The sequence below is a fragment of the Triturus cristatus genome, chromosome 5_2, assembly GCF_964204655.1.
Source record: "Triturus cristatus chromosome 5_2, aTriCri1.1, whole genome shotgun sequence".
In the NCBI taxonomy this organism is placed as follows: domain Eukaryota; kingdom Metazoa; phylum Chordata; class Amphibia; order Caudata; family Salamandridae; genus Triturus; species Triturus cristatus.
In genome coordinates this window covers 307930976-307957257 of record NC_140588.1, presented here as the reverse complement: position 1 = coordinate 307957257, position 26282 = coordinate 307930976, and the positions used below count along the sequence as shown (strand labels likewise).

The window sequence follows — 26282 nt, the reverse complement described above, 5'->3', positions numbered from 1 at the left end:
TGCCTCTATGGCTCTTTTTTCTAGTAGTTTCAGGGTTTCTTCTCCGAGTAGGGCCAGTTCTTGAGCCGATCTCTGTCTTCCCTTTGGTCTTCTGTTTGGAGGTATTTTCTCCAAATCCACGCAGTATCCGTATTGCATGACGTTCAGTATCCACTTGTCTGTGGTTATACGCCGCCACTCCTGAAGGTAGAACCTCAGCCTTCCGCCTACTGATGTTGGATGCTCGTAGGCTTTTGACTCTTCTCTCCCCCTTGATGTTACTGCATTGCGCCTCACCCTTGGGGGCATGTCGAGGGTAGGCGTCCTCCTGCGTGCTGAGTCACTTTGATGAGGGTTGGTCACCCCCTCTCCTCCTCTGGCCACGTCCGTTCCCTCTCCCGCGAAAGGACTGGCCCCGAGGTTGGTACTGCCAGTTTTGCTTCTGTTGACCTTGTTGTCCGTGACTATCACCCTGTTGTCCCTGCTAGAAAGTCTGGTGCGACGCTCCCTGCTGGCTTCCTCCCCGACCGTAGGGACTCCTAGAGGGATTGCCTCTCCTCATCCCTCTTAGCTGTAGGGCCCCCATGGACCTCGCCGTTTCGTTTTCTTTTTTCAGCTGGGTGAGTTTCTCGTCTACTGTTGCTCCGAACAGTGTCTCTCCGTTGAAGGGGGTGCTAAGGATGTTGTTCTGCACCTCCGGTTTGAATCCCGAGATTCTTAGCCATGCATGTCTTCTCTCGGTGACCCCTATGGCCATTAGTCTTGCCGAAGTCTCTGCCCCGTCCAGCGCCGTCTTTATACAAGAGTTGGCGATGTTTTTACCTTCTTCCACCAGGTGGGAGGCTCTTTGGCGGTATTCTTCGGGGAGGTGTTTTACTAGCTCCCCCATCTCGTCCCAGTGCTGGTACTGGTGCCTATAGAGGAGTGCATTGGAATTCGCCATGCGCCAGTGCATTGCGGCGTTCCTCTCGACCTTTCTTCCTGTGAGGTCTATCCTCCTGCTCTCTTTATCTGGTGGTGGCCCCGAAGTTGCTGGCACGTTGGCCCTTCTCCTGGCCATGGAAGCTATGATGGAGTCGGCCGTGATACTACCCTTGATGTAAGAGGGGTCCAGAGAAGAGTGCTTATACTTCTTCTCCGTCCTGGGCGTGATCGAACGGCAAGTCGCTGGTTCCTTAAAGGCCTCTCTTCCCTGATTCATCACACTTTGTAGCATTGGAAGGAATTGGCTCCTCGTCTGGATGGGGAGCAGGGTCTCAAGGAGGAAATCGGCTTTCGGCCTCTCCTCGTCCAGTTTCACGCCGAAGGCTGTCGCTGCGCTCCTGACCACCATATTGTACACCCCGATGTCGTCGGGTGGAGAAGGCCTCGAAGGGTACGTGTCCACGTGCTCCTCGGGGTTTTTGGTGTCGAGATCCTGCCATTCGATGTCGTGGCTGCTTGATGGCGCCGAGCTGTAGAACGACTGCTGGTCTTCTTCCTCGGGTTCGCCTTCATAATAGGTCTCGTCTTCCTCTTCGAGATCTCTCGTCAGCCCCTCGGTGTCGAATTCGTCCTCGATTTCGACGACGTTCGTCAGTGGAGCCGTTGGAATTTTGAATTCCTTCATCTTGGCGTCGAACTCCTTCTTCCTCTGAAGGATGTTCTCCATTTCGGCCTCGAGCCGCCTCTTCTTCTTCTCCATCTCGGAGATGCTTTCGGCGTCGACCACGGGCCTCTTCGACAGAACTTGCGTCGACGCCGACCTGTCCTTCTGCGTCGAGCGCCCCGTTTCATGGGTTGTCTTCGACGAACCTTGCCTTTCGGCGTCTTTCGGCACCAGGGAGTCCTTCTCGAAGGATCCGCTCGCCCTCTTGTCCATGGTTCCCCCCTTGGTCGTCGAAGTTTTCGGCGCCGGGGCTCCCTTCGTGGACTTTGACTCAGATTTTCTCGAGTCACCCTCGGGTTTTCGAGGCATTTTCGGGTGTTTTGAGCTCGATGATTCTCTTACCTCGTCTTCATTTTTCTTGTCGGTCTCTACGACCGTGACGTTTTCGGGTCCCTCGGCGACGTTGTCCTCATCGTCTGTGGAGAGGCCCAGATCGTAGAGCGACCATCAATCAATCAAGCCATTTATAAAGCGCACTACTCACCCGGAGGGTCTCAAGGCGCTTGGGGGGGGGGGGGGGGGGGGTGCCGCTACTGCTCGAACAGCCAGGTCTTGAGCTTCTTCCTGAAGGAGAGGTGGTCTTGGGTCAGGCGCAGGTCGGTCGGGAGTTCCAGGACTTGGCGGCCAGGTAGGAGAAGGACCTTCCTCCTGTTGTCGCTCTTCGGATGCGGGGGACGGCGGCGAAGGCGTGGCTGGGTGATCGGAGATGGCGTTTGGGGGCGTAGAAGTTGAGGCGGTTGTTGAGGTAGCTCGGGCCTTGGTCGTGTAGGGCTTTGTGTGCGTGGGTGAGGAGGCGGAAGGTGATTCTCTTGTTGACGGGGAGTCAGTGTAGGTCTCTCAGATGTCCGGAGATGTGGCTGCTTCGGGGGATGTCGAGGATGAGTCTGGCTGAGGCGTTCTGTATCCGCTGGAGTCTCTTCTGGAGCTTGGCGGTGGTTCCGGCGTAGAGGGCGTTGCCGTAGTCCAGTCGGCTGGTGACAAGAGCCTGGGTGACCGTCTTCCTGGTCTCGGTGGGGATCCACCGGAAGATCTTCCGTAGCATGCGCAGGATGTTGAAGCAGGACGAGGAGACGGCGTTGACTTGTCTGGTCATGGAGAGGGAGGAGTCCAGGGTGAAGCCCAGGTTTCGTGCGTGGTCTGTCGGTTTGGGTGCGGTGCCCAGGGCGGGGGGCCACCAGGAGTCGTCCCAGGCGGAAGGCGAGGAGCCCAGGATGAGGACTTCCGTCTTGTCTGAGTTCAGTTTCAGGCGGCTGGTCATCATCCACTCGGCTACGTCTTTCATCCCTTCGTGGAGGTTGGCTCTGGCGGCGGCGGGGTCGTTGGTCAGGGAGAGGATCAGCTGGGTGTCGTCTGCGTAGGAGATGATGTTGAGGTTGTGTTGGCGTGCGATGGCCGCAAGGGGGCTCATGTAGACGTTGAAGAGGGTGGGGCTCAGTGTTGATCCTTGGGGGACGCCGCAGAAGACTTTGGTGGCCTCTGACTTGTACGGTGGTAGGCGGACTGTGTTCTTCCGTCGAGGAAGGAGATGATCCATTCCAGTGCCTTCTCCTGGATTCCGACGTTGCTGAGGCGCTGCACTAGGGTGTGGTGGCAGACAGTGTCGAATGCCGCGGAGAGGTCTAGGAGGATGAGGGCCGCTGTTTCTCCGTTGTCCAGCAGGGCTCGGATGTCATCGGTGGCAGCGATGAGGGCGGTTTCGGTGCTGTGGTTGGCTCGGAAGCCAGACTGTGAGGGGTCGAGGGATCCATTCGTCTCGAGGAAGGCGGCCAGCTGCTTGTTGACGGTCTTCTCGATGACTTTGGCTGGAAACGGGAGGAGCGAGATGGGGCGGTAATTCTTGAGTTCGGTGGGGTCCGCTGTTGGTTTCTTTAGTAGAGCGCTGAGTTCGGCGTGCTTCCAGCTCTCAGGGAAGGTGGCGGCGACGAAGGAGGTGTTGATGATGTCCCGCAGGTGGGGTGCGATGACAGCGTCGGCCTTGTTGAATACGTGGTGAGGGCAGAGGTCGGTCGGAGAGCTGGAGTGGATAGAGTTCATCGTGCGGATGGTGTCTTCTGTGTTGATCGGGGTCCAGGCGCTGAGGGTGGTGGTGGGGGGCGTTGGTGCGGTCGTGGGGGGCGTTGTTTGTGGGATGAAGCTGTTGTGTATGTCCGCGATCTTGTTGTGGAAGTAGGAGGCGAGGGAGTTGCAGAGGTCTTGCGACGGGGTGATGTCGTTTCCGGCGTTGGGGTTGGAGAGCTCTTTCACGATGTTGAAGAGTTCCTTGCAGTTGTGTGCGTTGTTATCCAGCCGGTCCTTGAATGCAGTTTTCTTGGTGGCGTGGATCAGTTGATGGTGCTTCCGGGTGGCGAGCTTGAGGTTGGTCATGTTGTCCGGTGTTGGCTCCCTTCTCCAGGCTTTCTCGAGGGCTCGGCAGTTCTTCTTGGAGCTCTTGAGTTCGTCGGTGAACCATGGGGCCTTCTTGCTGCCGGGTCTGCTGGGCGGGGTCCTCAGTGGGGCGAGTTCGTCCGCGCAGGTGCTGATCCACTTTGTGAGGTTGTCGGCGGCCAGGCTAGGGTTCGCTGAGCTGGCTGGAGGGTGCTGGCTCAGGGAAGCGGCGAGCTGGTCGGCTGTGATCTTGTTCCAGCTCCTTCGAGCAACCTGTTGCTGGTGGTGGTGGATCGTGGTTCTTCTGAAGGTGAAGTGGTCGCAGCTGTGGTCCGTCCAGTGGAGTCCAGTGGCGTGGCTGAAGGCGATGTCTTTGCTGGATGAGAAGACGGCGTCGAGTGTGTGTCCGGCGTAGTGGGTGGGGGTGGTGACCAGCTGCTTGAGTCCCAGGTTTGCGAGGTTGTCAAGCAGGGTGGTGGTGCTGCGGTTGTTGTTGTTCTCCAGGTGGAAGTTGATGTCCCCTAGGAGGATGTAGTCAGCGGAGGGGAGGGCGTGTGGGCTGATTAAGTCGGCGATGTCTTCGCTGAATGCTGACGGGGCCTTACCCTTGCCATCCATGCTGGCGTTGGCTCTTCGCTGACGTTCTCTCACCCGGAGCGTCTTCGGCGCGAAGGCTGAGCAGGCGTTGCAGTCCTTGCTCTGGTGGTCGACCGGTAGGCAGAGGTTGCAGACCGGATGCTGGTCCTTCTGCCCGAACTTGTGGTGGCAGTTAGGGCAGAACTTGAATGGCGTCTTGTCCATTGCGCTCAGGGCCTCTGAGCGCGCATTCTCCAAGGGCGTCGAAGAAAAAAGGTGGAACACTTCCTTCTTCGCGCTCCTGATGTGAAATATTCCTTTCCTGTGATATCTTCGTAGTCCTTTATCGACGAAACTCGCTTTTACTTCTTCTTCCTTCGATTGTAACTCTGGAGCTTCCCGATGACGATCCAGACCCAACGGCGGAAAAAAGAATCTGAAGATGGCGCCCCAAAGGTGGGACTTCCGCAGGAAGCACGACGACGTCACGGGAGGTGCACCAAATGGTGGGTCGTCGCCGCCCACCTGGGCTACAAAAAAAAAAAAAAAACCAAAGAAAAGACTACGAATCCGGACCCAACCACAAGATCGCGGAATAATGCACAGCATAGTGAATCCAGAAAGATTCACGCTGCAAAACCATGTTTCTCACACGTTTATATGCAATATTTTAGAAAGAGATAAGAATTTCAATTGAGACCTTCTTGAAGAAGTGCAAGGTGCTTTAGACATTTCCTTTATTGTTAAGTCAGAATGCTTGGCTTCCCTCTCACTTAACGCCTTTTGACGCGTTCCTTGATAGAGGTGTCAACGCAGGATGATGATCCTTCCCCTGGCACTAAAAGTATGACTGTCAGTAACTGACATAGGACAGAGGCATATCTTGCAGGGCTTAAAGCCTTTGTACTTTGATGTTAAAATTACCAACAAAGTGGAAGGAAAAGCAATAAAAGTATTGGCCCATGTGGTACTGTATACAGTGGTTGGCATGTCACCGTTACGGACTTCAAACAGTACCACCTGGAGCCAGTGATTAAGAATGGCTGACAAAATATTTTAAGATCCAGTCTGCTACATAGGCAGGGGTAATAGGAGATCTAAAATCCATTATAAATACTTTAGCTGAAAAAATAGAATTAGGGTCTCACAATCTTTTTATGTTTCAGCATAACATGTACAGGAGAGTTTTCAGTTCGGAACCTTGTGCTACAGTCAATACTCTAGTTATCGGGCCATCAGAAAATATTTTCTTTTAAACCAGAGGGGGCACATGGTCTAGAGAGTGCCTTTTAAAGAGATTTAGTCATGATGTAGTATATAATGTCCCTAATTAAAATGCAGGGAAACTGCTAGAGGGGTTGGATAAGTCCACAGAAAAAGAAACCCAAAAAAGCAAGGCAAATCAGAGTTCTAGGAAGAAATAAACTATGTAGAAATCACTGAGTACACGATGTGCAGAAGAAATCTGCGGCCTCTAGAGGCAGAGGAGTGCAGATTACATCTATCTCCTTGGCTGGAGTATTTTCACTCTGGCGATTCAGCAACTAAATTCATTCTGTTCTGCTGCATTTCAGGCATGCCCGTTTTGTGGTATACTGCTATTGTAAACCACAGCGGGTCTCTGAACTGGATGAAAGGGAATGATTCAAGCATGTGGAGTGATAACATGTGCAATGCTGGAGAGTTCAAGTTTTTCAGGGACAGAGTTGCATTCTGATCATCTTTTGTAGTAGGGCTTGCAAGCCTTTGCTTTGATATACATCGCATACTGGTTAGCCATGTACGTTTTCCTAGAGCTGTTGTAGGTAGAAGAGTCAGCACAAGAATGTTTCCTGTAAGTACAAACTAGTTCTCTTTTGGCATGCAATACCAGAACATTGAACACTGTGGAGTGTGGTTGAGTCCATGCTGAATCTGACTGAGCCATAACATGCTGCTCTCTTGGGTTAAAACTGCCTGTGCAATTCTAAAGGAGCTAACCTAGAAAACATGCCTATGCTAGGTAGCAGGTTGCGAAGGTAGAATAAATTCAGGACTAACACGGCCTTTAGCATGAATGCATAAGACTGCTTTGTTGAGTGAGGCTGATCTAGATCTTAGGAGCTTTCCCTGGGATGGTGGGTTTTTCAACTGGCTGATTGTGATCCGGAGCACAGATATTACGTTATGGTGTCCATAAGAAGCCTACGAAGGATTCAGACCTTGTGGATTTTATGATGGTATCACTTATTTCCTTTGTTGGATTAAATCCTGGTTTCAAACTGAAATGGGAGTTACTGTTGAATCCTTTGCGGTGACAACTGGAGTGGCGAAAAATAGTTACACAACTATAAGAGTTCAGTATCTAAACGATACAGAACTAGACATCTGAATTAAAATTAGCCGAAAAGTTAAGAAAGGATGTGTGACCATGATAGTGCAGGTCATCTAGTGAGGAAACTGAGGTGAGTGGTTCCTATAAGAACTTAAGATGACATTTCATGGGCAACTACGAAATGTTATGGTAGCTCACATTTTCCTCATAGGGAGGCCTAAGATTTAAAGATGGCATTTTGTGGAGCAGGCTGTATTCAGCCTCTGGCACAAGTTCAGTAAAGGACCCTGAGGAGCAATGCCACTGCAAAAGGGTACTGGTCCTTTGCACTCTCTCCTTTTCCTCAATTTAAGGCCTTAATCTCATGCTATCAAGATGACAAAAACACCATCAAAAGAATGACATGTAATGGGGTACTGTAACAGGAATTAGAAAACCTCTCCTCTCTCAGAGAATGTTGATATTTCTGCATACTGGTGCAGCCACCCCAGATGACAAATTTCTATATATGTAATGAGACCCATTTAAGAAGTTGGACAAAATCTTCAAAGAAATGCATTTGTCACTGGGATTATTGGCTTTCCTAGAAGATTTAGCTTGAAGTAGACCTCAGAGTGCTGAATCTGTTCAGTGGGGATTCGAAGGAGCACCCAGTCTCACTGCTGCAATGTGCTTATTAGGAAGTTATTACTGCAAAGCAGAACCAGGAACCTTGTGATTGGAAATTTGCTCAATTGGGGTTCCAGCAGGTTCCAGCAGGTGGTGCGTGTGAAGGGTTTATCCTTAAAGAACAGGTGTTTCAGAGGCTTAAAAAGGGGGAGGCAAACTTCACACAGTATCGAGAGACATGAGAAAGTGGATTCCACACCAGGACCCAAATTTTTCTTACTCAGATGCAATGGATAGCGTCCCATCACTGTTAATGGTAATCCACAACCTCAGACAGACCCCTCTGTATAATGGAGGCAGCAGTCATCAAATAAAAATTCCTCAAAGAACACTGGAATTGTGAGGAAAACCCACCGAAAAGAAATGCTGCACCACATACACTGCTTGAAATGAAATTTTCTGGATGGACAATTGCTCGCTACCATATCATTCTCACCCCCGTTTTGCTACTTCTAAGTAAACAGGACAACATGCAACCCTGCAATAAATATTGAAATACATTTATAAAAACTAAATTGCCCTTAGCTTGGTGCTCCATAAGCAAGATGAGTACAATAGATTTTACAATTAAAATCAGCGGAAAAGGAAAATTCAGCATTCCATGTTGACATATGGATTGTGACAGGCTAATGGAGCGTGCTGGAGACGGAGAAATAGTGCATTTATGAATTCATTTGAGAATACTGACATACATACCATGCCTGGATTAAGAACAATCATTCCTTTGTACTCCTCAGCATACTTTTGCCAATCAAGCTGATTCCACTGCAGCATGACAGCTAGTTCTTCCTCGGGAACAAGAGCTTTAGTACTGTTTAACAAGTAAAGTAAAACCTGGTGCATGGACAACACCTCTTTACCCCCATCTTAAAAACAAGAAACAGAAAGATACATCTTTAATCCAAAAGCTGATACAAATGTTGTACATAAACACCCAAGGCCCAAGCTTACTACTTTAAAAATTACATATAAATATATATACACACACAACCACCATATACAGATGAGGTCTACCTTATAACGTTGAAACATCTTTTTGTTATGTTTATTTACTGTTCATGATGTTGTGAACGTTTTTATGGAGTTATATTTTTCTGCATCATTAACAATGAGCAGAATGTCTTTTCTATCTCGATTACAGATGTATACACTGATATATTATTATTGCTTATGAAATAAATTCTCTATATGTAGAAATACTGTCTTCAATTATGCTTTTCAAAGTAGAAATCACCCTGTCACTTGTGCTTTCCAGCTGCCCATGTCTCCCCTTGCAAATTGTGCAGCACACAGTTAAGCTAAGAGGTACTGGTTTATTTCCACTGTCATTGTTTACGCTATCAATTAACTTTCCCCAGCTCAACCACAACCTTCAACTTGAACACCAAGGTCCTTCCACTGGTTCAATGTCCCCTATTCATTCATATAACACATTATTGTTAATATATCTAGTTTGTTCTAGCACCTCCTGACAACATTAGCATAGAGTGTGTTGAATAATTATTCGAACATTGTGCTTGTGCTTAAGTGTTAGGGCAATATGATGTTTATTTTTCATGTGCTCAGATTTGCTAATGAAATGGTGTATTTGGTCACACCACAGTGATTCTTCAGTTTCTGTAGTTTCATATGCAAAAATAATATATAAAAGCCCTTGATTTTGGGGGTGATCCATTAACTTTCCTCTTCTATAAGGAATGCTGTCCATCATTCTCCCTATTTTGCTGCCCACTAGGGACTCAGAATAATTTCTGGTTTTGCAGTTCTATGTATTGCCCATTCATTTAGAGCCCGCGTTGCACTGACTCTGTACTGCTTTAATATTGAATTTTGCAATAAAACCCTCTAACTTTTTATTGATCTTCAACTCAGTTATTAAGTGGGCTGATTTACTTAATGCATTGTATTTCTGATCTTTGATGCATTGGGAGGTGCCTCAAGATGGGGACACATTGCCTCATAAAATTGAGGTTTAACACAGTCTCCGCTCCAATGAATATGTACATTTTGGTTGAGATACAATTCTGGGGTACCCCACACCCACAATTGTGAGGGCCTATCTATGTCTTGAGGTCAAACGAACCTTCTATGATGTTCTGGGACCAATCTAGGACTTTACTTGACATGGAGGGTGTCCTCCTGACATCAAGGAAACCTCCATTAGGTCCATGACACCGAGGGACTCACTCTCCCGTGTCATTACGGCCTCTCCGTGATGTGAAATGTCTCAAGGACACTCAGGTGAGTGCAAGACACACCTCTTAGGGACATGTTCTGAGATTTAAGAGCAAGGGTCAGAGGGCTGCAGGAACATAGCTCCTCCATGTCCTTTTTGCGGCACTGACACTTATGCTGGTTAAAGAAGCAAGCAACTTTACAAGGCCACGGACCACAGTCCAGCACGGTGTTACATTTTGTCCCTCAAAGACTCTAAAGAAAAAACATGGTTTCTCCTCAGTGAAACCACTCGGAGAAGGAAATCGATGAATTCACAAATGAAAGCCCTAACAAGCAAATTCCTGATAAAAAAGTAAGTCTCCACTGACTAAGAAAAATCAGGAAAATTTTTTGTTTAAAACCACAGTTGAAGTAAAAAGGTTTCAGAACTCTATGAAGAGCAAAAGACGCCAGTTAAACATAAAATATACCACTCAAAATATTTTATTTAATGGTTATCAAAAAGCATAACCCTTGCTCTGGGATCCTTACTGAACCAGAAAAAAAATAACTGAGCAACTGTCATTGTTCTGCATGCTGGGAGCGTGGGGACCCAAAGGCAGTGTTTAGACATTCTATACTTGACTGTATGCCTATGACATTTTATTTCATTTTTTTGCACTTTAAAATTGTTTTAACCAATTCTTAATTTTATACATGGGTTTTGTTATTTTCTGTAGTTGGTTTGTAAAAGATAAAAAATTTAATGCAAATGTCTTCTGTACACAGACATTTTTCCGTGTTGCTTTATTTGAAGTTTTTTCGCTGCACTTTTGCATCCTGCAAGTGGGCAGAACTATTCAGTGCTTATGAATATTAATGATGACAAATTAAGATCGAGATATATTGACTGCCAGCATCCCCCAAACAGCAGCTATGCTGGCAAGGGCTTGGCTTTCGAGCTCAGACAATTTCTCCTCCATATGTAATCTGCTTAGAAAGTCTCCTCTCATGTTCTCAATATGCATTTAGATAAGCTGTTGGCAGCCACGTTCTTTTGGCCTATAGTCAAAAGTCATTGGGTGACAACCTCTGGGGGAAGAAATCTTGACCCAGGGCCACATAGGTTCCATAATTATTCTGATAACACTGAAGCATTGTAGGTCATGGAGTTATGTGATCATTCTAGTTTCTTGTTGTTACTAAGCCTGGGCACAGCACTACGCTACACTCGCGTAGTTTGCGCTACTTCGCACTACGCGAATTGCACGTAGCACAGTGCAAACACGCGTAGCGTAGTGCAGCAGTCGTTTTTTGCTTGCTCGAGGTTGTCAACGTCAAGTGGGAGACTGCGTGCAAGCAAAATGACATCCCAACGAGATTTTTTCCTCGTTCGCGATCAGCAACATCAAGTTGCCTATCACCAGCGTGGAAAATAAGCCTCCCAGCGAGCTTCTCAACGCGGGGGTCAGGTTTCTCATTGCGAGTGGTCATGTATGCTCGCGACCGCTCGCGATGAGAAGCTATTAGTCCGCGTTGAGAAAGCTGCCGCTCGAGTAGAAATCTACTCGAGCGGCAGAAAACGACCGCTTGCACTGTGCAAAATGCAGTTTGCACTGATTGCAGAGTGCGGACAAGCATCCGGCACTGTGCAATCAGTGTGAACAGCATCTTGCACAGTGCAGTACGCAGTTTGCGAAGCTACGCGTAGCTGGCGTAGTGCCAAGTGCACTTCGCGTAGCACTACTTCGCAAACTACGCCCAGGGTTAGTTGTTACACTAAATATCCACCTTCCTGTTGATACAGAAATAATTACTCTGTTAGATAATCCCGGTGTCTGTGCTAAAGAACTCAGGATCTATAGCTTTCAGTGAAATGAAAAGCTCCTGCAATTTCTGTAAGGTTTGGTAAGGCCTGGGCTGCATGACTGACTACCAGGGGGGACTGGATAAGGTTTATAAGAACAGCTAGCTTTAGAAGATTTGCAATTTCATTTAGTTCGAATTACTATATATGCCCCTTTCTCTGGCTTTTAAGCTTCACACTTTTCCTAATCAATCTGACTAAATAGATTATGCACTGAGAAAACAGACTTCAAAGCACACCCAGCAACCATGTCAGTAGACCAAGACCTCACATCCAACTTCACAACTGCATTAAAGACCTTTCAAATGAGAAATTACTGACTAGCAGAAAATTCTACTCTATCCCATGATGTAAGACACAATTATTTTCACAAGTGCTCGAGCTGAGATTCTTAAGCCTGAATCCAAGCCATGACTAATGCCTCCCTAACCTCAGAGGGTGATCCCACCCCTTATAACATGGCTGATTAAGAAAAACTATATCCAAGATTCTCTTTACCACACCACTTAGTTAAAAATACATCCGAGACACACTTTCCCACACCAATTACAGGCCCTTCGCAAACATTCCACTGACATCTAAGATGGCCCAATCTCCAAAAATATCTTCAAAATCGAACCATAGATCGCCATGTATGCAACACTTTTGTAAGGAATTAAAATACTGCATCTCTAGGATGGTGAGATCGAGGTATGACATACCAGCTCACTTTGCTATGGTGGGCATCAGGGGGGACAACCACCACAAAGTATAGTCAGCTGTTCTGTGACATGGCCATGAGGGATATTGTGCAGCTGTGAGGCACCCATGTGCTGCGCCCCATTGATGCATGAGGTCGAAACCTTGATTGGTATATGGTGGCTGAACGTGTGGTGTACGCTGGGCTTAGCTGCCCCACAGTGTTTGTCAAGGTTTGCTGTTTTTGGAGGAAATATCAAGGCCACACCAAGTAACACATAGCAGTGCATCTATAGTAATGATGAACTGTCCCTGAATGCTTTTACTACACTGAATAGGAGGGTGACTTATTAAGTAGTGAAAGCTCCAAAACTGGAAGGCACCAAGAAATGAGCCAGTGTGAGCCAAAGACCTTAAATAACACACAGACGTCTGACATTGGGAAGGTTTCCAATTAAATGATCTAGATGGTTAACATTTGTAACAGTAAGTTTATTTAAACAACATGATATCTTATGCTTAAGGCTGAATGGTTGGATTGAAGGAAAACAAAATTAATGGAATTGTTAAATAAAAATACAAAATTCACCTCACTCTTAATAACCACGAGTCTTGCTTTCGTCCCATAAAAGCACCAACTCCATTCTAATATGAGCTTGCAATGACCAGTGAAAAATCTGACACAGAGGAGGATAGGCTGCCTGAATGCTATTGAACAGCATTTTGATAACAAAGACCACAAGATTTCACTGAACAGACTCGAAACAATTGAAGGGGACCGAGACAATGCTTGTTGATTTAGATTATTTATTTCAAAGTGCAAGTACATTACCAAACTGGACTGTTTCTACTCAGGCACTTCATCTAGTTCCTGCGTCGTCTCCCAAATCACAGATTAATTCCCATTCTCTTCAGTGTGTAACTGTGAACCATCGCCCACTTGGTCATGAAACTCCAGATCAACTAATAAATGTATGCTGTTGACACTCCGTTCTAAAGACCACCAGTGCGGGTCCATATTGCCTAAATTCAACAGAAGTAAAACAAGTAGTTCTGTCTCAATGGTTCAAAATGAGAGACTGCTCTATTTTCTACTAACCTCACATCGACTGTTGGCATCAATTGTTTGGGGTTGCTCCTTTACAAGCCAAGTAAGTCAGAAAGGGGAGTCACTGTTGACTCTTCTTCCTCCCTAAACACACATTCTCATGGTCCTCTTATCTGCAGTCTTAAAACTAGTGTGCTAAAATGGTTCTCCACTTTCTCACCATGCCTTGCAAAACCATCATTGTCTTTACTGTCTCAGGCGTATTTGACTACTGCAATAGCCTGTACAAAGGATTGCCAAAATCTAAGCTCACCAAATTTCAGTTTAAAAAACCCAAGAGTCTATACAATCCTCTGAAGTTTCAATGAAGCGCACATTCTGCCAGGCCTCAAATTATGTCAGGGAAAACCCAGCAGAGTGTGCTTCCAAACCTTCATTCTTCCCATAAGCCAATCTACATCCATGGCCAAACACATGAGAACAACAAATGGCCTCTCAAACCAGCTACCTTTCGCTATCACAAAACCTCATCTCATCAAGCCTACAAAATGTACAGCTCATTTCCCCCTCCAACATATACATACACCTCTAACATTCTAATAGCTTCTCTACCATACTACTGAGCAATGCTCTTCTGAAGGTAGTTGAAGATTCACTTCTATAATAAACCCCACTAACTTCTCCCCCATGATGGCCCCTCTTCAAGCACCAAAATGCTTCCTTTAGATGGTATGTTGGTGCCATATAAGAAAAAAACTGAAAATATTTTTCGCTGCCCTCCGAAGACAAGCTTCCACAAATATTTAATACAGCCACTGAAAGTGTGAATGATACTTGCCTTACCAACTATTGGGTACAAATCAAGTGAGATATAATGTACATTTAGCATGAATTTTATAGCAAGGCCCGGAGGCCAATATTATGCATAGTTCCTTTATTACTACTCAATCAGCAGCAACATCACAAGGAATTAGAATACAAATAAACACTCTAGAACCCTGAACATGCATATAACCCCTGAACAGGCAGCCACCTTCCTCTTTTGTTGCTGCTCAAACAACAAGATAAGTACTATTGTGTGAGCTGTATAATTGAAAGATAAGAAGGTTTAATTGGTAATATTGGGAGGAATAGTAATCAATTTAGAGTTTTTAATGTTGTGGGGTGAGCCTTGAGGGTTATTTAAAAAAAAAAACAAAAAAAAACGGAGCTTTAAAATGAAAGAAAATGTTGGGTTAATAAGCGTGTATGAGGCTTGGAGGGAGGAGGTCTGAGTGGGATCAGGAAAATGAGGATATTTTGTGCGGCGAAATAAGAAGCAGGCATGGTTTGGAAAGGTTACCGTTATGGTGAAGGAGGATCCGTTACGAGCGCGAGAGGGAACAAGGTGAGTGTTGTTGTGCGCGCGTCGGCGCGCGAAGAGTAACGGGGCTCGAGCGCATGGCAGGTTGCAAAGGAGCGCGTTTGTATTGAAAGGTTTTGGGCGATTGGAGCCGCCGTACAAAAGTGACGTACGGCGGCCATTTTAAGAGATTGGGGAAGTGCAGTGTAAATGAATGAAGATTTTTCAGCCATGTTTTGGGGAAAACGGAGATAAGATGTGGTGACAGTTTGTCAGGGAGATCGTTTTATTTCACAGCGAAGGTCGTGTTTATGTGAGAGAGGCTAGGAGTATTTGTGAGGAGGAAGTTGGAGATTTTTTGTGAGGAAGGAAGAATTTGAATCAAGGTAGAAGGTGGAAATAAAGAAGAGAATTTATTTTTGATTGGTGGAATAATTAAAAAAAAATAATAATTTTTAGGATGGAAGGTGCAGATGGAAATATGGAGGAGAAAATGAAGTCCTATATGGAAAAGATGTTTGATGGGTTGTCAGCATCAATTGATAAAAAATAGAGGATACTTTGGAGAAAAGTTTGAGGAAAAGAGATAGTAGACAAAAAAGTGGTGAAGAAGAGAATTATTGGACGACTGAGGATGTCGAGGTAGAGGAAGGAAGGCCTGGTGTAAGTGGGAAAAGGAAGGAAAAAAGGAAAAATGTGGAAAAAAGTAAGAAAATAGTTGGTAACGAACGTAAGGTTCGAAAGGAAAAGGCTATAAAGGCCAAAGGAAGCGCAGTAAAGGCGCAAAAGAGGAAACACAGTGCGGTGTCCTGTGATTCGAGTTCATCTTCAGGTGATGTGGAACTAACATGTAGTTCTAGCCTGGAGGATTCTGATTTGGAGGAGGTTCCTGTAAAGAAAAGGAAATATGAGGATAAAGAAATAAAAATGGAAATGGGGGAATTTGTGGATCCTCAAGGGGAGGATATGTTTGATCCATTGTTGATTCAGCATCCATTATCTCCTCAGTGGACTCCGGCTGATCACGTAGCCAGGTATATAAGATTTTGGATTAGGCGGGAGATACCTAAGGAGGTGAGAACAAGGCTGCGTTCTGAATGCCTAAGGCCTAGTTTAAATAGTAAGGTGTCATATACACCTGAGCTAGATCAGAAAATGCTGACCTTCATAAATAAAGGAGGAAGAGACCCAAGGAGAGGTCTCGACAAAGGTTTAAAAGGTTGCCAGGACAGGCTTTTGGACGTTTTGGGCCCATTGACGAAGGTTTTTGATATGTGTGAGGAGGCACATAGCAGTAACACTGGTGCGGATGTTAATGAAATGCGCCAGTGGCTGCAAAGGGCGATCGGTTTGCTTGGCAATGCGAATGCAGCTTTATGCTTGGAAAGGAGAAAGAGTATACTCTTTAAAATAGACCCGAAGCTTGCAGAATTGGCTGGCAGGGAGTTGGGCGAGGAAAGCGAAGGCTTATTATTCGGAGATGATTTTGTGAAGGACATGGCCAGATATGTTGGCACCTTCAATAGCCTACAAAAGGTCCAGAAGGACATACGAAAGGTTTTTGGAACGGCCGGGCGAACGCGGGGTCGGTTCCCCGGCCGAGGACAGGGCTTCACCAGAGGCAATTTTGGAAGAGGCACAAGACCCTATGGTGCGAGTTATGGAGGAGGATATATGTTCACAAGAACAGATCAGGGAAGTTTCTTTCCGCAAAGACAAAGGGGAAGAGCAAGAGGCTCGTGTGCTGAGAGAAGAGCAAGAGGTTTTTCAGGTAAGATCTCGAGCAGGCCGTTCTGTTACTCGAATAGAGTTGGGCGGCAGACTAGCCCAATTTGTTTCACGTTGGGAAGAGATAACTCAAGACCCTTGGGTGTTGGAAACTATTGCTGGTTACAGGATAGATTTTATCAGTACTCCAGTTCAGGTAAGAGTACCACAAATTTTAAGATTCTCAAGAGAGATGGAGTTGCTAGTGACGGAAGAGGTGTTAGCATTGGAAGAGAAGGGTGCGATAGAGCCTGCAAGGGAAGTACAAGGCAGATTCATAAGCAATTTGTTTTTGGTGGAAAAAAAGGAGAAAGGAATGAGACCAGTAATAAATTTGAAGGAGCTGAACGATTGGGTTGGTTACAATCATTCCAAGATGGAAGGGATACACATGTTGAGGGATTTGTTGAGGAAAGGAGATTGGATGACGAGGTTAGACTTGAAGGATGCTTATCTAATGATTCCAATGGGTCAGGAGCAAAGAGACCTTTTGCAATTCAGGTGGAAAGGGAGAAGATGGAGATTCAAGAGTCTTCCGTTCGGACTAACGTCAGCTCCATGGTGCTTTACCAAGGTGATGAGGCCGTTGGTGGCCTGGTTAAGATCAAGGGGAATTCGTCTGATTGTGTATCTGGACGATAATCTAATTATGGCAGAGGAAAAGGATATGGCGAGGGATCAAACGGAGATTGCGGTGAAGGTCATAGAGGATCTGGGTTTTGTAGTGAACAAGGAGAAGTCTTGTGTCATACCTCAACAGGAAATGACATTTTTAGGTTTTCAGATACTGACGTTGGAATGTGTATTGAAGTTGCCGATGGAGAAGGTGAGGAGAATCAGGAAGGAAGTGAGGAGAGTCAGGAATGCGGAGTTGATAACTCAGACAATTGGCACGTCTGTTGGGTCTTCCATCATCATCGATCCAGGCAATTGTCCCGGCTCCTCTGCATTATCGTGCACTACAGAGGTTGAAAGCATATCATTTATGGAAGGATGCGAGATATTCGCAGGAAGTGAGGATGAATCAGGAGACTCAGGAGGAGTTGGATTGGTGGATAATGAACTTGGATGCATGGAACGGAGGGCAATTTTTGGAGAAATGCCAGAGATAGAGATAGAGTCGGATGCGAGCATGCACGGATGGGGTGCGAGGTGTGGAATGGTTGCAACAGGGGGACAGTGGTCGAAGGAAGAAGGAAAGATGCATATAAATTGCTTGGAGCTTCTGGCAGGATCTTTTGCGATAAAGAGTTTTGTAAAAGATCAGATGAGGTGTTGTTTACTTTTGAAAACGGACAATTTGTCAGCGGTTCGGTATGTGAACAAAATGGGAGGAGCACGGTCAAAGGGGTTGGCCGAGCTGGCAAGGAATTTTGGGAGTTTTGCTTGGAAAGGGAGATAAAGGTTCAGGCACAGCATATACCAGGGTTGAACAACGTAGAAGCAGATTGGTATTCGAGATACCTGAGGGATGTAAGCAATTGGAGACTGAAGAGAGAAGTTTTTCTGAGTTTGGAGAGGTTATGGGGTCCGTTGAAGGTGGATCTTTTTGCAGACAGATTGAATGCTCAGTTGATAGATTTCTACAGTTGGAGGCCGGATCCCTTTTTGGAGGGCTCAGGTTTGGTTTCCGGATGTAATGGATCTTCTGGTGGAGGATCCGGTGATCTTGCCAGACATGAGGGAAATTCTACAGGATATTCAGGGGAATGTTCACGAGATGGTGGTGTCAGGGCAGTTACGGCTGATAGCTTGGTTGATTTCAGGAGAATATGGCAGATGCATGGATTATCAAAGAGAGCGGAGGATCTTGTGTCTAAATCCTGGTCAAGGGAGACTTCAAGATCATATGGTTCGGCATGGAGGAAATGGAATGATTGGTGTATTAAGAGGGGTTTGGATCCCATATCGGCACCTGTGGTAGAGGTGGTGGATTACTTGTCAGAACAGTTTGAAGAAGGTTTGGCGTATAGTACAGTGAATTCAAGCAGATGGGCGATTTCAGCAGGTCGGTAGATGGAATTCCTGTTGGTCAGCATGCTTTAATTAAAAGAGTTGTTAAAAGTGTGCGTATTATGCATCCTCCAAGGGCAAAGTATTCTTCACTTTGGGATGTTTCGGTAGTTTTACGGGAATTGGAGAGTTGGGGTGCAAATTCTAGTCTAGATTTGAAACTCTTATCATGGAAGTTGGTTATGCTTTTGTGTCTGGTTTATTTTAGGAGGGTTTCAGATGTAAGAGCTTTTGAGGTGAATTCTAGGTTTTTTCAGCCAGAAGGGGTTTGTTTTGAGATTAGGAAAAGAACAAAGACTATGTCTAAAACGATTTTTTATCCTCTTTATGAGGGGAATAGGGTTTTATGTGTGGTTAGTTGTTTAAAGGAATATGAGAAAAGAACTTTGGGTTTGAGATCAGTAAATTGTACACAATTACTGATTTCATATGTTAAACCGTTTAAGGCTGTATCAACGCCAACTTTAGCAAGGTGGATTAGAGGAGTGTTGATTAAGGCTGGTGTGGACATTAGTGTTTTTGGGGCACATTCAGTGAGAGGAGCTATGGCAAGTAAGGCTTTCATGAGGGGATACAGTTTAAGTGATATTATGAGGTCGGCTGACTGGTCAACTGATGATACTTTCAGGAAGTTTTACTTTAAGCCTGTGGAAAATTTGAATTTGAATTTGAATTTAAAAGCATTTGTTAAGCGCACGTATACCATGCGGTTTCATGGCGCTTTAAGTGATGCAGTAGCGGTCGGCAGAAGGGCTAGACAGTATAAGCTTGCTCAAATAACAGGGTTTTAAGGTCTTTCCGAAACTGTGTGTATGACGGAGAAGATCGGAGAGCAGGAGGGAGAGAATTCCAGAAAAGTGGGGCGAGAACAGCAAATTTCGCTCCGCCAGATTTCTTTTTCTTGAAACGAGGAATGATGAGGAAAGCCCTATGGGCAGAGCGGAGTTCACGACCTGGGAGGTACGGTTTTATGGCGGCGCAAATGAACTCGGGGGCTGTACCTGATTTAGCCTGAAAGGTGAGGCAACCCAGTTTAAAAAGGGCACGCTCCCTCACCGGGAGCCAATGCAAAGCTTTAAGCAGGGGAGTGGCACGATGTTATTTGGGTAAGCCATAGATCAAACGAGCCGCTTGATTCTGAATGAGCTGCAAACGATGGAACGCATATGCTGGAGCTCCATTGTAAATGATGTTACCATAGTCAACTCTCGACAGTACCATGGCCAGCACAATGATTTTTAAAGCAGGAAGGGAAAAAAAGCGGGATACTTTCCTAATTAGCCTTAAAGAAAAGAAACAAGCAGAGACCACTGAACCCACATGTGAGTGAATAGAGAGTTGTGTGTTAAGAAAAATCCCAAGAGTTTTGACCTTAGAGACAGGAAGAGGGGGAGCACCAAGTGACAAGGGCCAGTGGGCAGAGGTCCATGGACTGCAACCACCTCCGGTCAGGACTAACTCAGTCTTGTCCGGATTGAGTTTGAGGTGGTTGCAGTTCATCCAGTCCTGAATGAATGTCATTACGGTCTGAACATTGGAAGCAGATGAGGGGGAGTTGGAGAGATTAAAGATTAGCTGGAGATCATCAGCGTAGTTAAACACCGTGACCTCCATCTGCTGTAACGAAAAAATGAGGGGATAGATGTACAAATTAAATAAAAGTGGGTAAAGTGATGAGCCTTGAGGGACTCCGCACTCCACTTTGCGAAAGTCAGCGGTGAAATTGGCCAAATGGACGGCTTGGGCCCTCCCTGTGAGGAAGGACTCAATCCACGAGAAGGCAGAACCTTCTATGCCCGCCGCCCTGACACGGCTGAGAAGAATGGAATGATCCACCGTGTCAAAGGCGGCGGACAGATCTAATAAAATCAAGGCTTGCGGAAGGTTGGTGTCAATGCCTTCACGTAGCACGTCCATTACCGAGATCACCACTTTCTCGGTGGAGTGCAATGGGCGAAAGCCGGCTTGACGGGGGGAAAGACAGTGATTGATTTCAACATGAGTGCTTAAGGTGGTTGTGACGTGAGTTTCCAAAATTTTTGCTAGGTAAGGCAGTAGGGAAATGGGACGGTAGTTGGAGGGGGAGGAAGAATCAGCGTCAGGTTTTTTAATAATAGGTATGACAACCGCTGATTTATGTATATCAGGAACGTTTCCCTTCTTTAGCGAGTCATTGAGGAGGGTCAAAGGGGGAGTGGGGGAAGATAAATAGATTTCCCTGAGGATATGGGCGGGGGCAAAATCTAAGGGAGAACCGGATTTGACTCGGTGAAGTAATGAGAAGAAGGTGTCCTCAGTTAAAGGTGGAATAAGGTTAAGTTTGGGGACAGTGGGGGGAGGGGAAGAATTGACAAATGCAAGGGAGGGTGGTGGCATGTTAAGTTTGATTTTGAGTATTTTATCAATAAAAAACTCATTGAGCGAGTTACAGAAGGACTGAGAGGGGGGAATGGTAGTCGTGGTTCGACTGGATAATGCTAATTCATGGACCGCGGTAAAGATTTCCTTTGAGCGAGACTCAGCTGCCATAATCCTGCTGGTATAGAATGCAGTTTTAGCCGCTAGAAATCCCGCTTTATAAGTTTTTAAAACAGACAGATATATAGTCTTTAGCTCTGGGCTGTAGTCTTTCCTCCAGGCTCGCTCGGCTCTTCTAGCTGCTAGTTTCTGTTCTTTTAGCTCTAAGGTGAACCATCGATTGGCTGCATGGGCCCGCTTGACAGTGAGTCGCCTCATGGGGGCGAATTCGTCGCCTGCCAAAGTCAGCCAATTATCAATGGCGGTCAGTTGCGACGCAGCAGTGAGATCTGTAAGGTCGGGAGCGGTTTTGGCCAAAGTTGAACAGAAGGAGGGCATGTCCGTTTTACCCCATTTCCTGACCCAAATGTTTTTAGGAAGAGGAGGTTTGACCAGTGCGGTCAGTGCAAGGGAAAAGGAAATAATAGAATGGTCGGACCAGGAGCACGGGGAAATTATGGGGGGTGTGGATGGAATATTTAGCGCCCAGATTTGATCCAACATATGACCGTGGGTATGTGTGGGGCCATGAGTGAGCAGAGAGAAGTTCAAGGAAATCATGAAGTCTGTAAAATCTTTGGATTGAGGGCTCTCAGCAGGTTCATTGGGCCAAAAGTTTAGGTCCCCTAGCACTAGTACCGATGAATTGTTAACCACCAAGGTGGCTAAGAGAGCCTGAATGCTAGGGAGAAAGGATGGGGTTAGCTGGGGAGGACGATAAATTAAGACAAAGGTGAATGGTACCTGATGGAGAGTTGAACGAGCTACAAGGTAATCTACCTCAGGAATGGGTAAGGAGGGGAGAATCTGGAAGCAGAAGTCTGTCCGGGCTATTAAGGCTACTCCGCCACCCCGCTTGCCCTCAGGCCGATCTGCTCGAATGGCAGAGTATGATGGAGGCAATGCGGCTAATACATTGGGTAGGGAGTCTGCCTTAAACCAGGTCTCCGTTAAGAATATGAGGTTTGGATTATGGGTGTCAATGTAGTCAAATAGCTCGTATTGATGACTAACCGCAGACCTGGTGTTTAAGAGTATTGCTGAAGTGTTACAAATTGGTGCTGGGGGGTCTGGGGGGGGCAAGATGGTGCAGGATGGTGTATTGGATAAAGGAAATAAAGGTGGGCTGATACTAGGAGGACGGTAAGGTGGGGAAGAACATAAATCAAGCTGTCTCAGGTGGGTACTGATCGAAGGGTCAACCGTTCCAGGGACCCAATATGAGAGTAGTAATGCAGGTGAGTACGTAAGTAAACGGGCAGCCTTTCGTGCCCCTAGCCCCGGTCGGCCGCGGACGGGCGCAGACGGGCTTAACTCTGGCGCAACTCCGGCGCGCCTACGTCGCGCCCGCTGCGCTCGTCCGCTGCGCTGACACATGCTGCACGATTAAGTAGGGGCGGAGCGGTGGAGGAGGGGCAGGGCTAGGAAGGAAGGCAGCCCGATCTAAGATGGCGCCCGTTGCTGCTTAGAAGCCCGCAAGTGCACCAACCCGCCCTGGCAACCCACCTCTGAAACCGCAAAAGGTAAGAGACCTGCACAAACTTTGAAGATGAGTTAAAAGCAGTAAAATACAATACAAATGTACATCGCCTGCGCTAGTAATCAGCGGGGGCGGAGAGCAGGATGATCGCGACCAGCAATCCAAGCGTCAACCAGCAAGCCCACTGCCACCGGGCTACTGGCAAACACCAGTTGGATTCGGTTTTAGAATAACTTTTAACATGCATTATATTGGCCCCGGGCCTTGCTATAAAATGCAGATTTTCCACAGTTTTAATGTACAGAAAATCATGATTTTATTAAAGGCACGGAGGCTATTATTATCCCTCCACTGTGCCCTTCCATGATTGATAATAAGTTTGTTTGTTTTATAGGTTAACGAAGAAGAAGAGATTTGGTGATAAAGACGGGAGAATTCAGAAGAAGAAGGAGTTTGTTTTGGGGACTTGGTTCATCGCAGCTACAAAGAGGAAGGTGGCTGCCTGTTCAGGGTTCTAGAGTGTTTATTTGTATTCTAATTCCTTGTGATGTTGCTGCTGTTTGAGTAGTAATAATGGAACTATGCATAATATTAGCCTCCTTGCCTTTAATAAAATCATGATTTTCTATACATTAAAACTGTGGAAAATCTGCAGTGATCAACACTAGGCTTTCAAGTGGTAACTTGATGTTCAATCCCCTATCACCCCAACCTGAGTAACTATAACTTGGACCATTTCTCACATTCGGCCTGACTCTGAGGTAATACTAAAACAATACATTACAATTATGTAATGTATTGTTTATGTGGCTAAATATTAAAAAAGTTACAAAATATTTATATTCATAAAATTATTTTTGACGCAATTAATGAATCATTTGCATAGACAGTGGTTATACTGTAACATGAATATCTACCCACAGGCAAGGGCTCAAAACCTTTCTCTCCTGACATCTCCACAGTTTATTTATTAGGTGATGGGTATCCATGCTGACCTTCGCGTGCTGAATACTTCTTTTTGTACAGTGTCTCTGAATGGAGGCTTAATTTCATATTCACGTTGGACATGGTGATTCTGTATTTTATTGTAGGCACATACTGTGCCAAAGTCAGATCACTGGGAGTACTTCCAGAATGACTGTGGCACATTGGCAAGAAATAGTAACGAAGTGAAAAGAATACAAGTTGAGGGACCTGCGCTTTTCATGTGAATGCATTATTATAACTAGCTATCACACAATTTTAAACATTATTACAAGTATTTATTCAAGACACGGCAAAGGCTAGATGTCTGAATGTAGAAAAAAAGTTTAACCTCTACCTCATTTAAGTTTAGAAACTCTTGCAAACTTTGTACTGAAGTTAACAGTAAAGCATCAAGCTTTATTTATATATGTTTAAAAAAAAACTTAAATGCCCATGATTCAATTCTATCAAGTTAGGGACCGTACTGGCAGCTTCCAGGCTCTACAAACTACCAACACCCATTCACCTAGGCTCGATTGTCATGCAAAAAGAATCATTAATTAGGTAAGACAGTGTAACTTGACAATGATCAAGGGTTGTTCCTCAAAACATGGTCTTTAGAAAAAAATAGCCTACTGGAGCCTTGTTAAAGTTTTCTCAGATTTATGAAAACTACATAGATGTTAGCATGAAACAAAAACCGAAAATTTCAACAGCGGTTTGGCGAGTTAACCCCATTTCCAGAGCCTTCACCACTAAATATTTCTAAAAAAAAGCTACACAGCACAAAACATTTCTTGTAATATAATTTCGTGCAACCAACTAACTGTACCAGATAAGGTGTCTATTTTGCATATTGGGTCAGCCTGTCCTGTTGGGGCATTGTTTTTTGACTGGATCGGATATGTTTTTATTAAAATACTCATTGTAACCACTGACCGACTTCGTGAAAAATGTTTTTGGTAACACAGCTTCCCAAGTCAGGTCCCTTGGTAAGAAACAATACTAGTTTTCTTACTGGACGTCACCAGATGGAGCGAGAGAAGGCTTATTATTGGTAATCAGCCTAACAAGCAATTGCACAATTAATATTATACATTTAGCTGTAAATTATGATTTTAACCAACGAACAAGATTCTATCTGAATCATCTGCCCGACGCAGACTACAGATACAATTGCTTACCTGGAAGAGATCTCACAAAACGTGGCATAAAATGAAATCGTGGGCAAGTGGGATCTCCATTTTCAAAAACAGGACCTGGAATAAGCATTGTTGAAAAATGTTTAAAAACTCAGGGCATGTGAATTATGACATGCATGACAGTCAGTTTATTTTTTTCCAAAACGTTTTATCGATTTTTATTGAAATACAAAAAGAGGAGATCCATCCAAGCAAGCAATATATAACAGACGTAAAATGACCATTGTTCAGGTACATAAATACAATTGCGACCACATTATTATCAAGAAGCATTGAAATAGTAAGCTTCTATTGCGAATCTTACAAAAGTGTGTAAAGAACATTCAAAGAATTGGTTGAATCGAATATATATATATATATATATATATATATATATATATATATATATATATATATATATATATATATATATATATATTATCTACTGGCGGTCGCCAGTAGATAGTTATAGTTAGGACCGTGTTTCCATAGGAAATCTCAAAATTCTATTTTGAATAACTTTGGCGCCGGTTGACGAATCCTCGCGAAATGTTCAAAACTAATGGGGCGCTCCGTTCAGCTCCTACCCTGAAAGTCTCGGGGTGATTCGTCAAGCGGGGGCCGAGAAAAAAGGGGGGTCCCAAAACGCGTTTTCCCCATGCATTTTTCCATAGGACCTTTAGACGCAGCTACAGCCCGAACGGCTGAACAGAATTACTTGAAATTTGGCAGAGAGGTAGCCATAAGGTCAAGGAAGTGCCTTTTGCAGGTCTGGTGTAAATCTGTTAAGTATTTCCTGAGAAAATAGCATTTAAAAGCATTTCAATATCTACACGTGCGAAGGGTGCGCGCACCGTGCGAGCACCCTAACGTGCGCGAGCGTAATTCTGATTGGTGGTTACATGTTAGTCAACGTTCGAATCGGTCGAAATCAGGAAGTGTCGGCCGCCATTTTGTTTGTTTTCAGTGCGAGAGTGAAAAAGGAAGGTGGCGAACGTGAAAAGGGGGCAGGATAGAGAGTTCCTGACCCCCTAGCCTTTGTCAGGGGGTCCCTGAAGGACCCCGAAGGCAGATTTATATATTTTTTTTTTTTTAAATCGCGGGGGTGCGCGCACTGTGAAAAACCCCCAAAAAATAAAAAAATAAATCTTTTTTTTTTTTAAATCGCGGGGTGCGCGCATCGTGCACGCACGGTGGAAACCAAAAAAAAAAAAATAATAATTTTTAACACGTAGTTTATTGTAAAATAAATATATAAAAAAAATAACAATACATAAATAAATTAGCATTTAAAAAACCGTACAAATTCACTGAAAAAACCATAGGTTTCACACACGTTATAGTTAGGAATTAGCATTTAAAAAACCTTGCAAATTCACTTAAAAAACCATAGGTTTCACACATGTTATAGTTAGGTGGATATTTCACTCGTAAAAAACCAATGAAATTCCCCCGTTATAGTTAGTTCAGATAACTATAACTCACGCGACCGCCACTCTATCACAAGGATGATGTCATCAGTGATGTCATGAGTGATGCCACTGACCATGTCATGAGTGATGTAATATGTGACGTCATGAGCAGTAGATTGCGGGCGCGCGAGTTATAGTTATCTGAACTAACTATAACGGGGGAATTTCATTCTTTTTTTACGAGTGAAATATCCACCTAACTATAACATGTGTGAAACCTATGGTTTTTTTAAGTGAATATATA

The 26282-nt window shown here is 45.2% G+C and overlaps 1 protein-coding gene across 2 annotated transcripts in view; it reads right to left on the bottom strand.

The window, feature by feature from the left end:
• The window catches only part of DROSHA (drosha ribonuclease III), a 533090-nt gene that overhangs the window by 242344 nt on the left and 264464 nt on the right, over nt 1-26282 (bottom strand). For both annotated transcript variants that reach the window (XM_085607071.1, XM_085607072.1), the window contains exons 12-13: nt 24570-24644; nt 8247-8416 (exon numbers count right to left, since the gene is read on the bottom strand). In XM_085607071.1, the coding sequence (XP_085463197.1) occupies nt 8247-8416; nt 24570-24644 (245 nt within the window). The remainder of the gene's footprint in view (nt 1-8246; nt 8417-24569; nt 24645-26282) is intronic.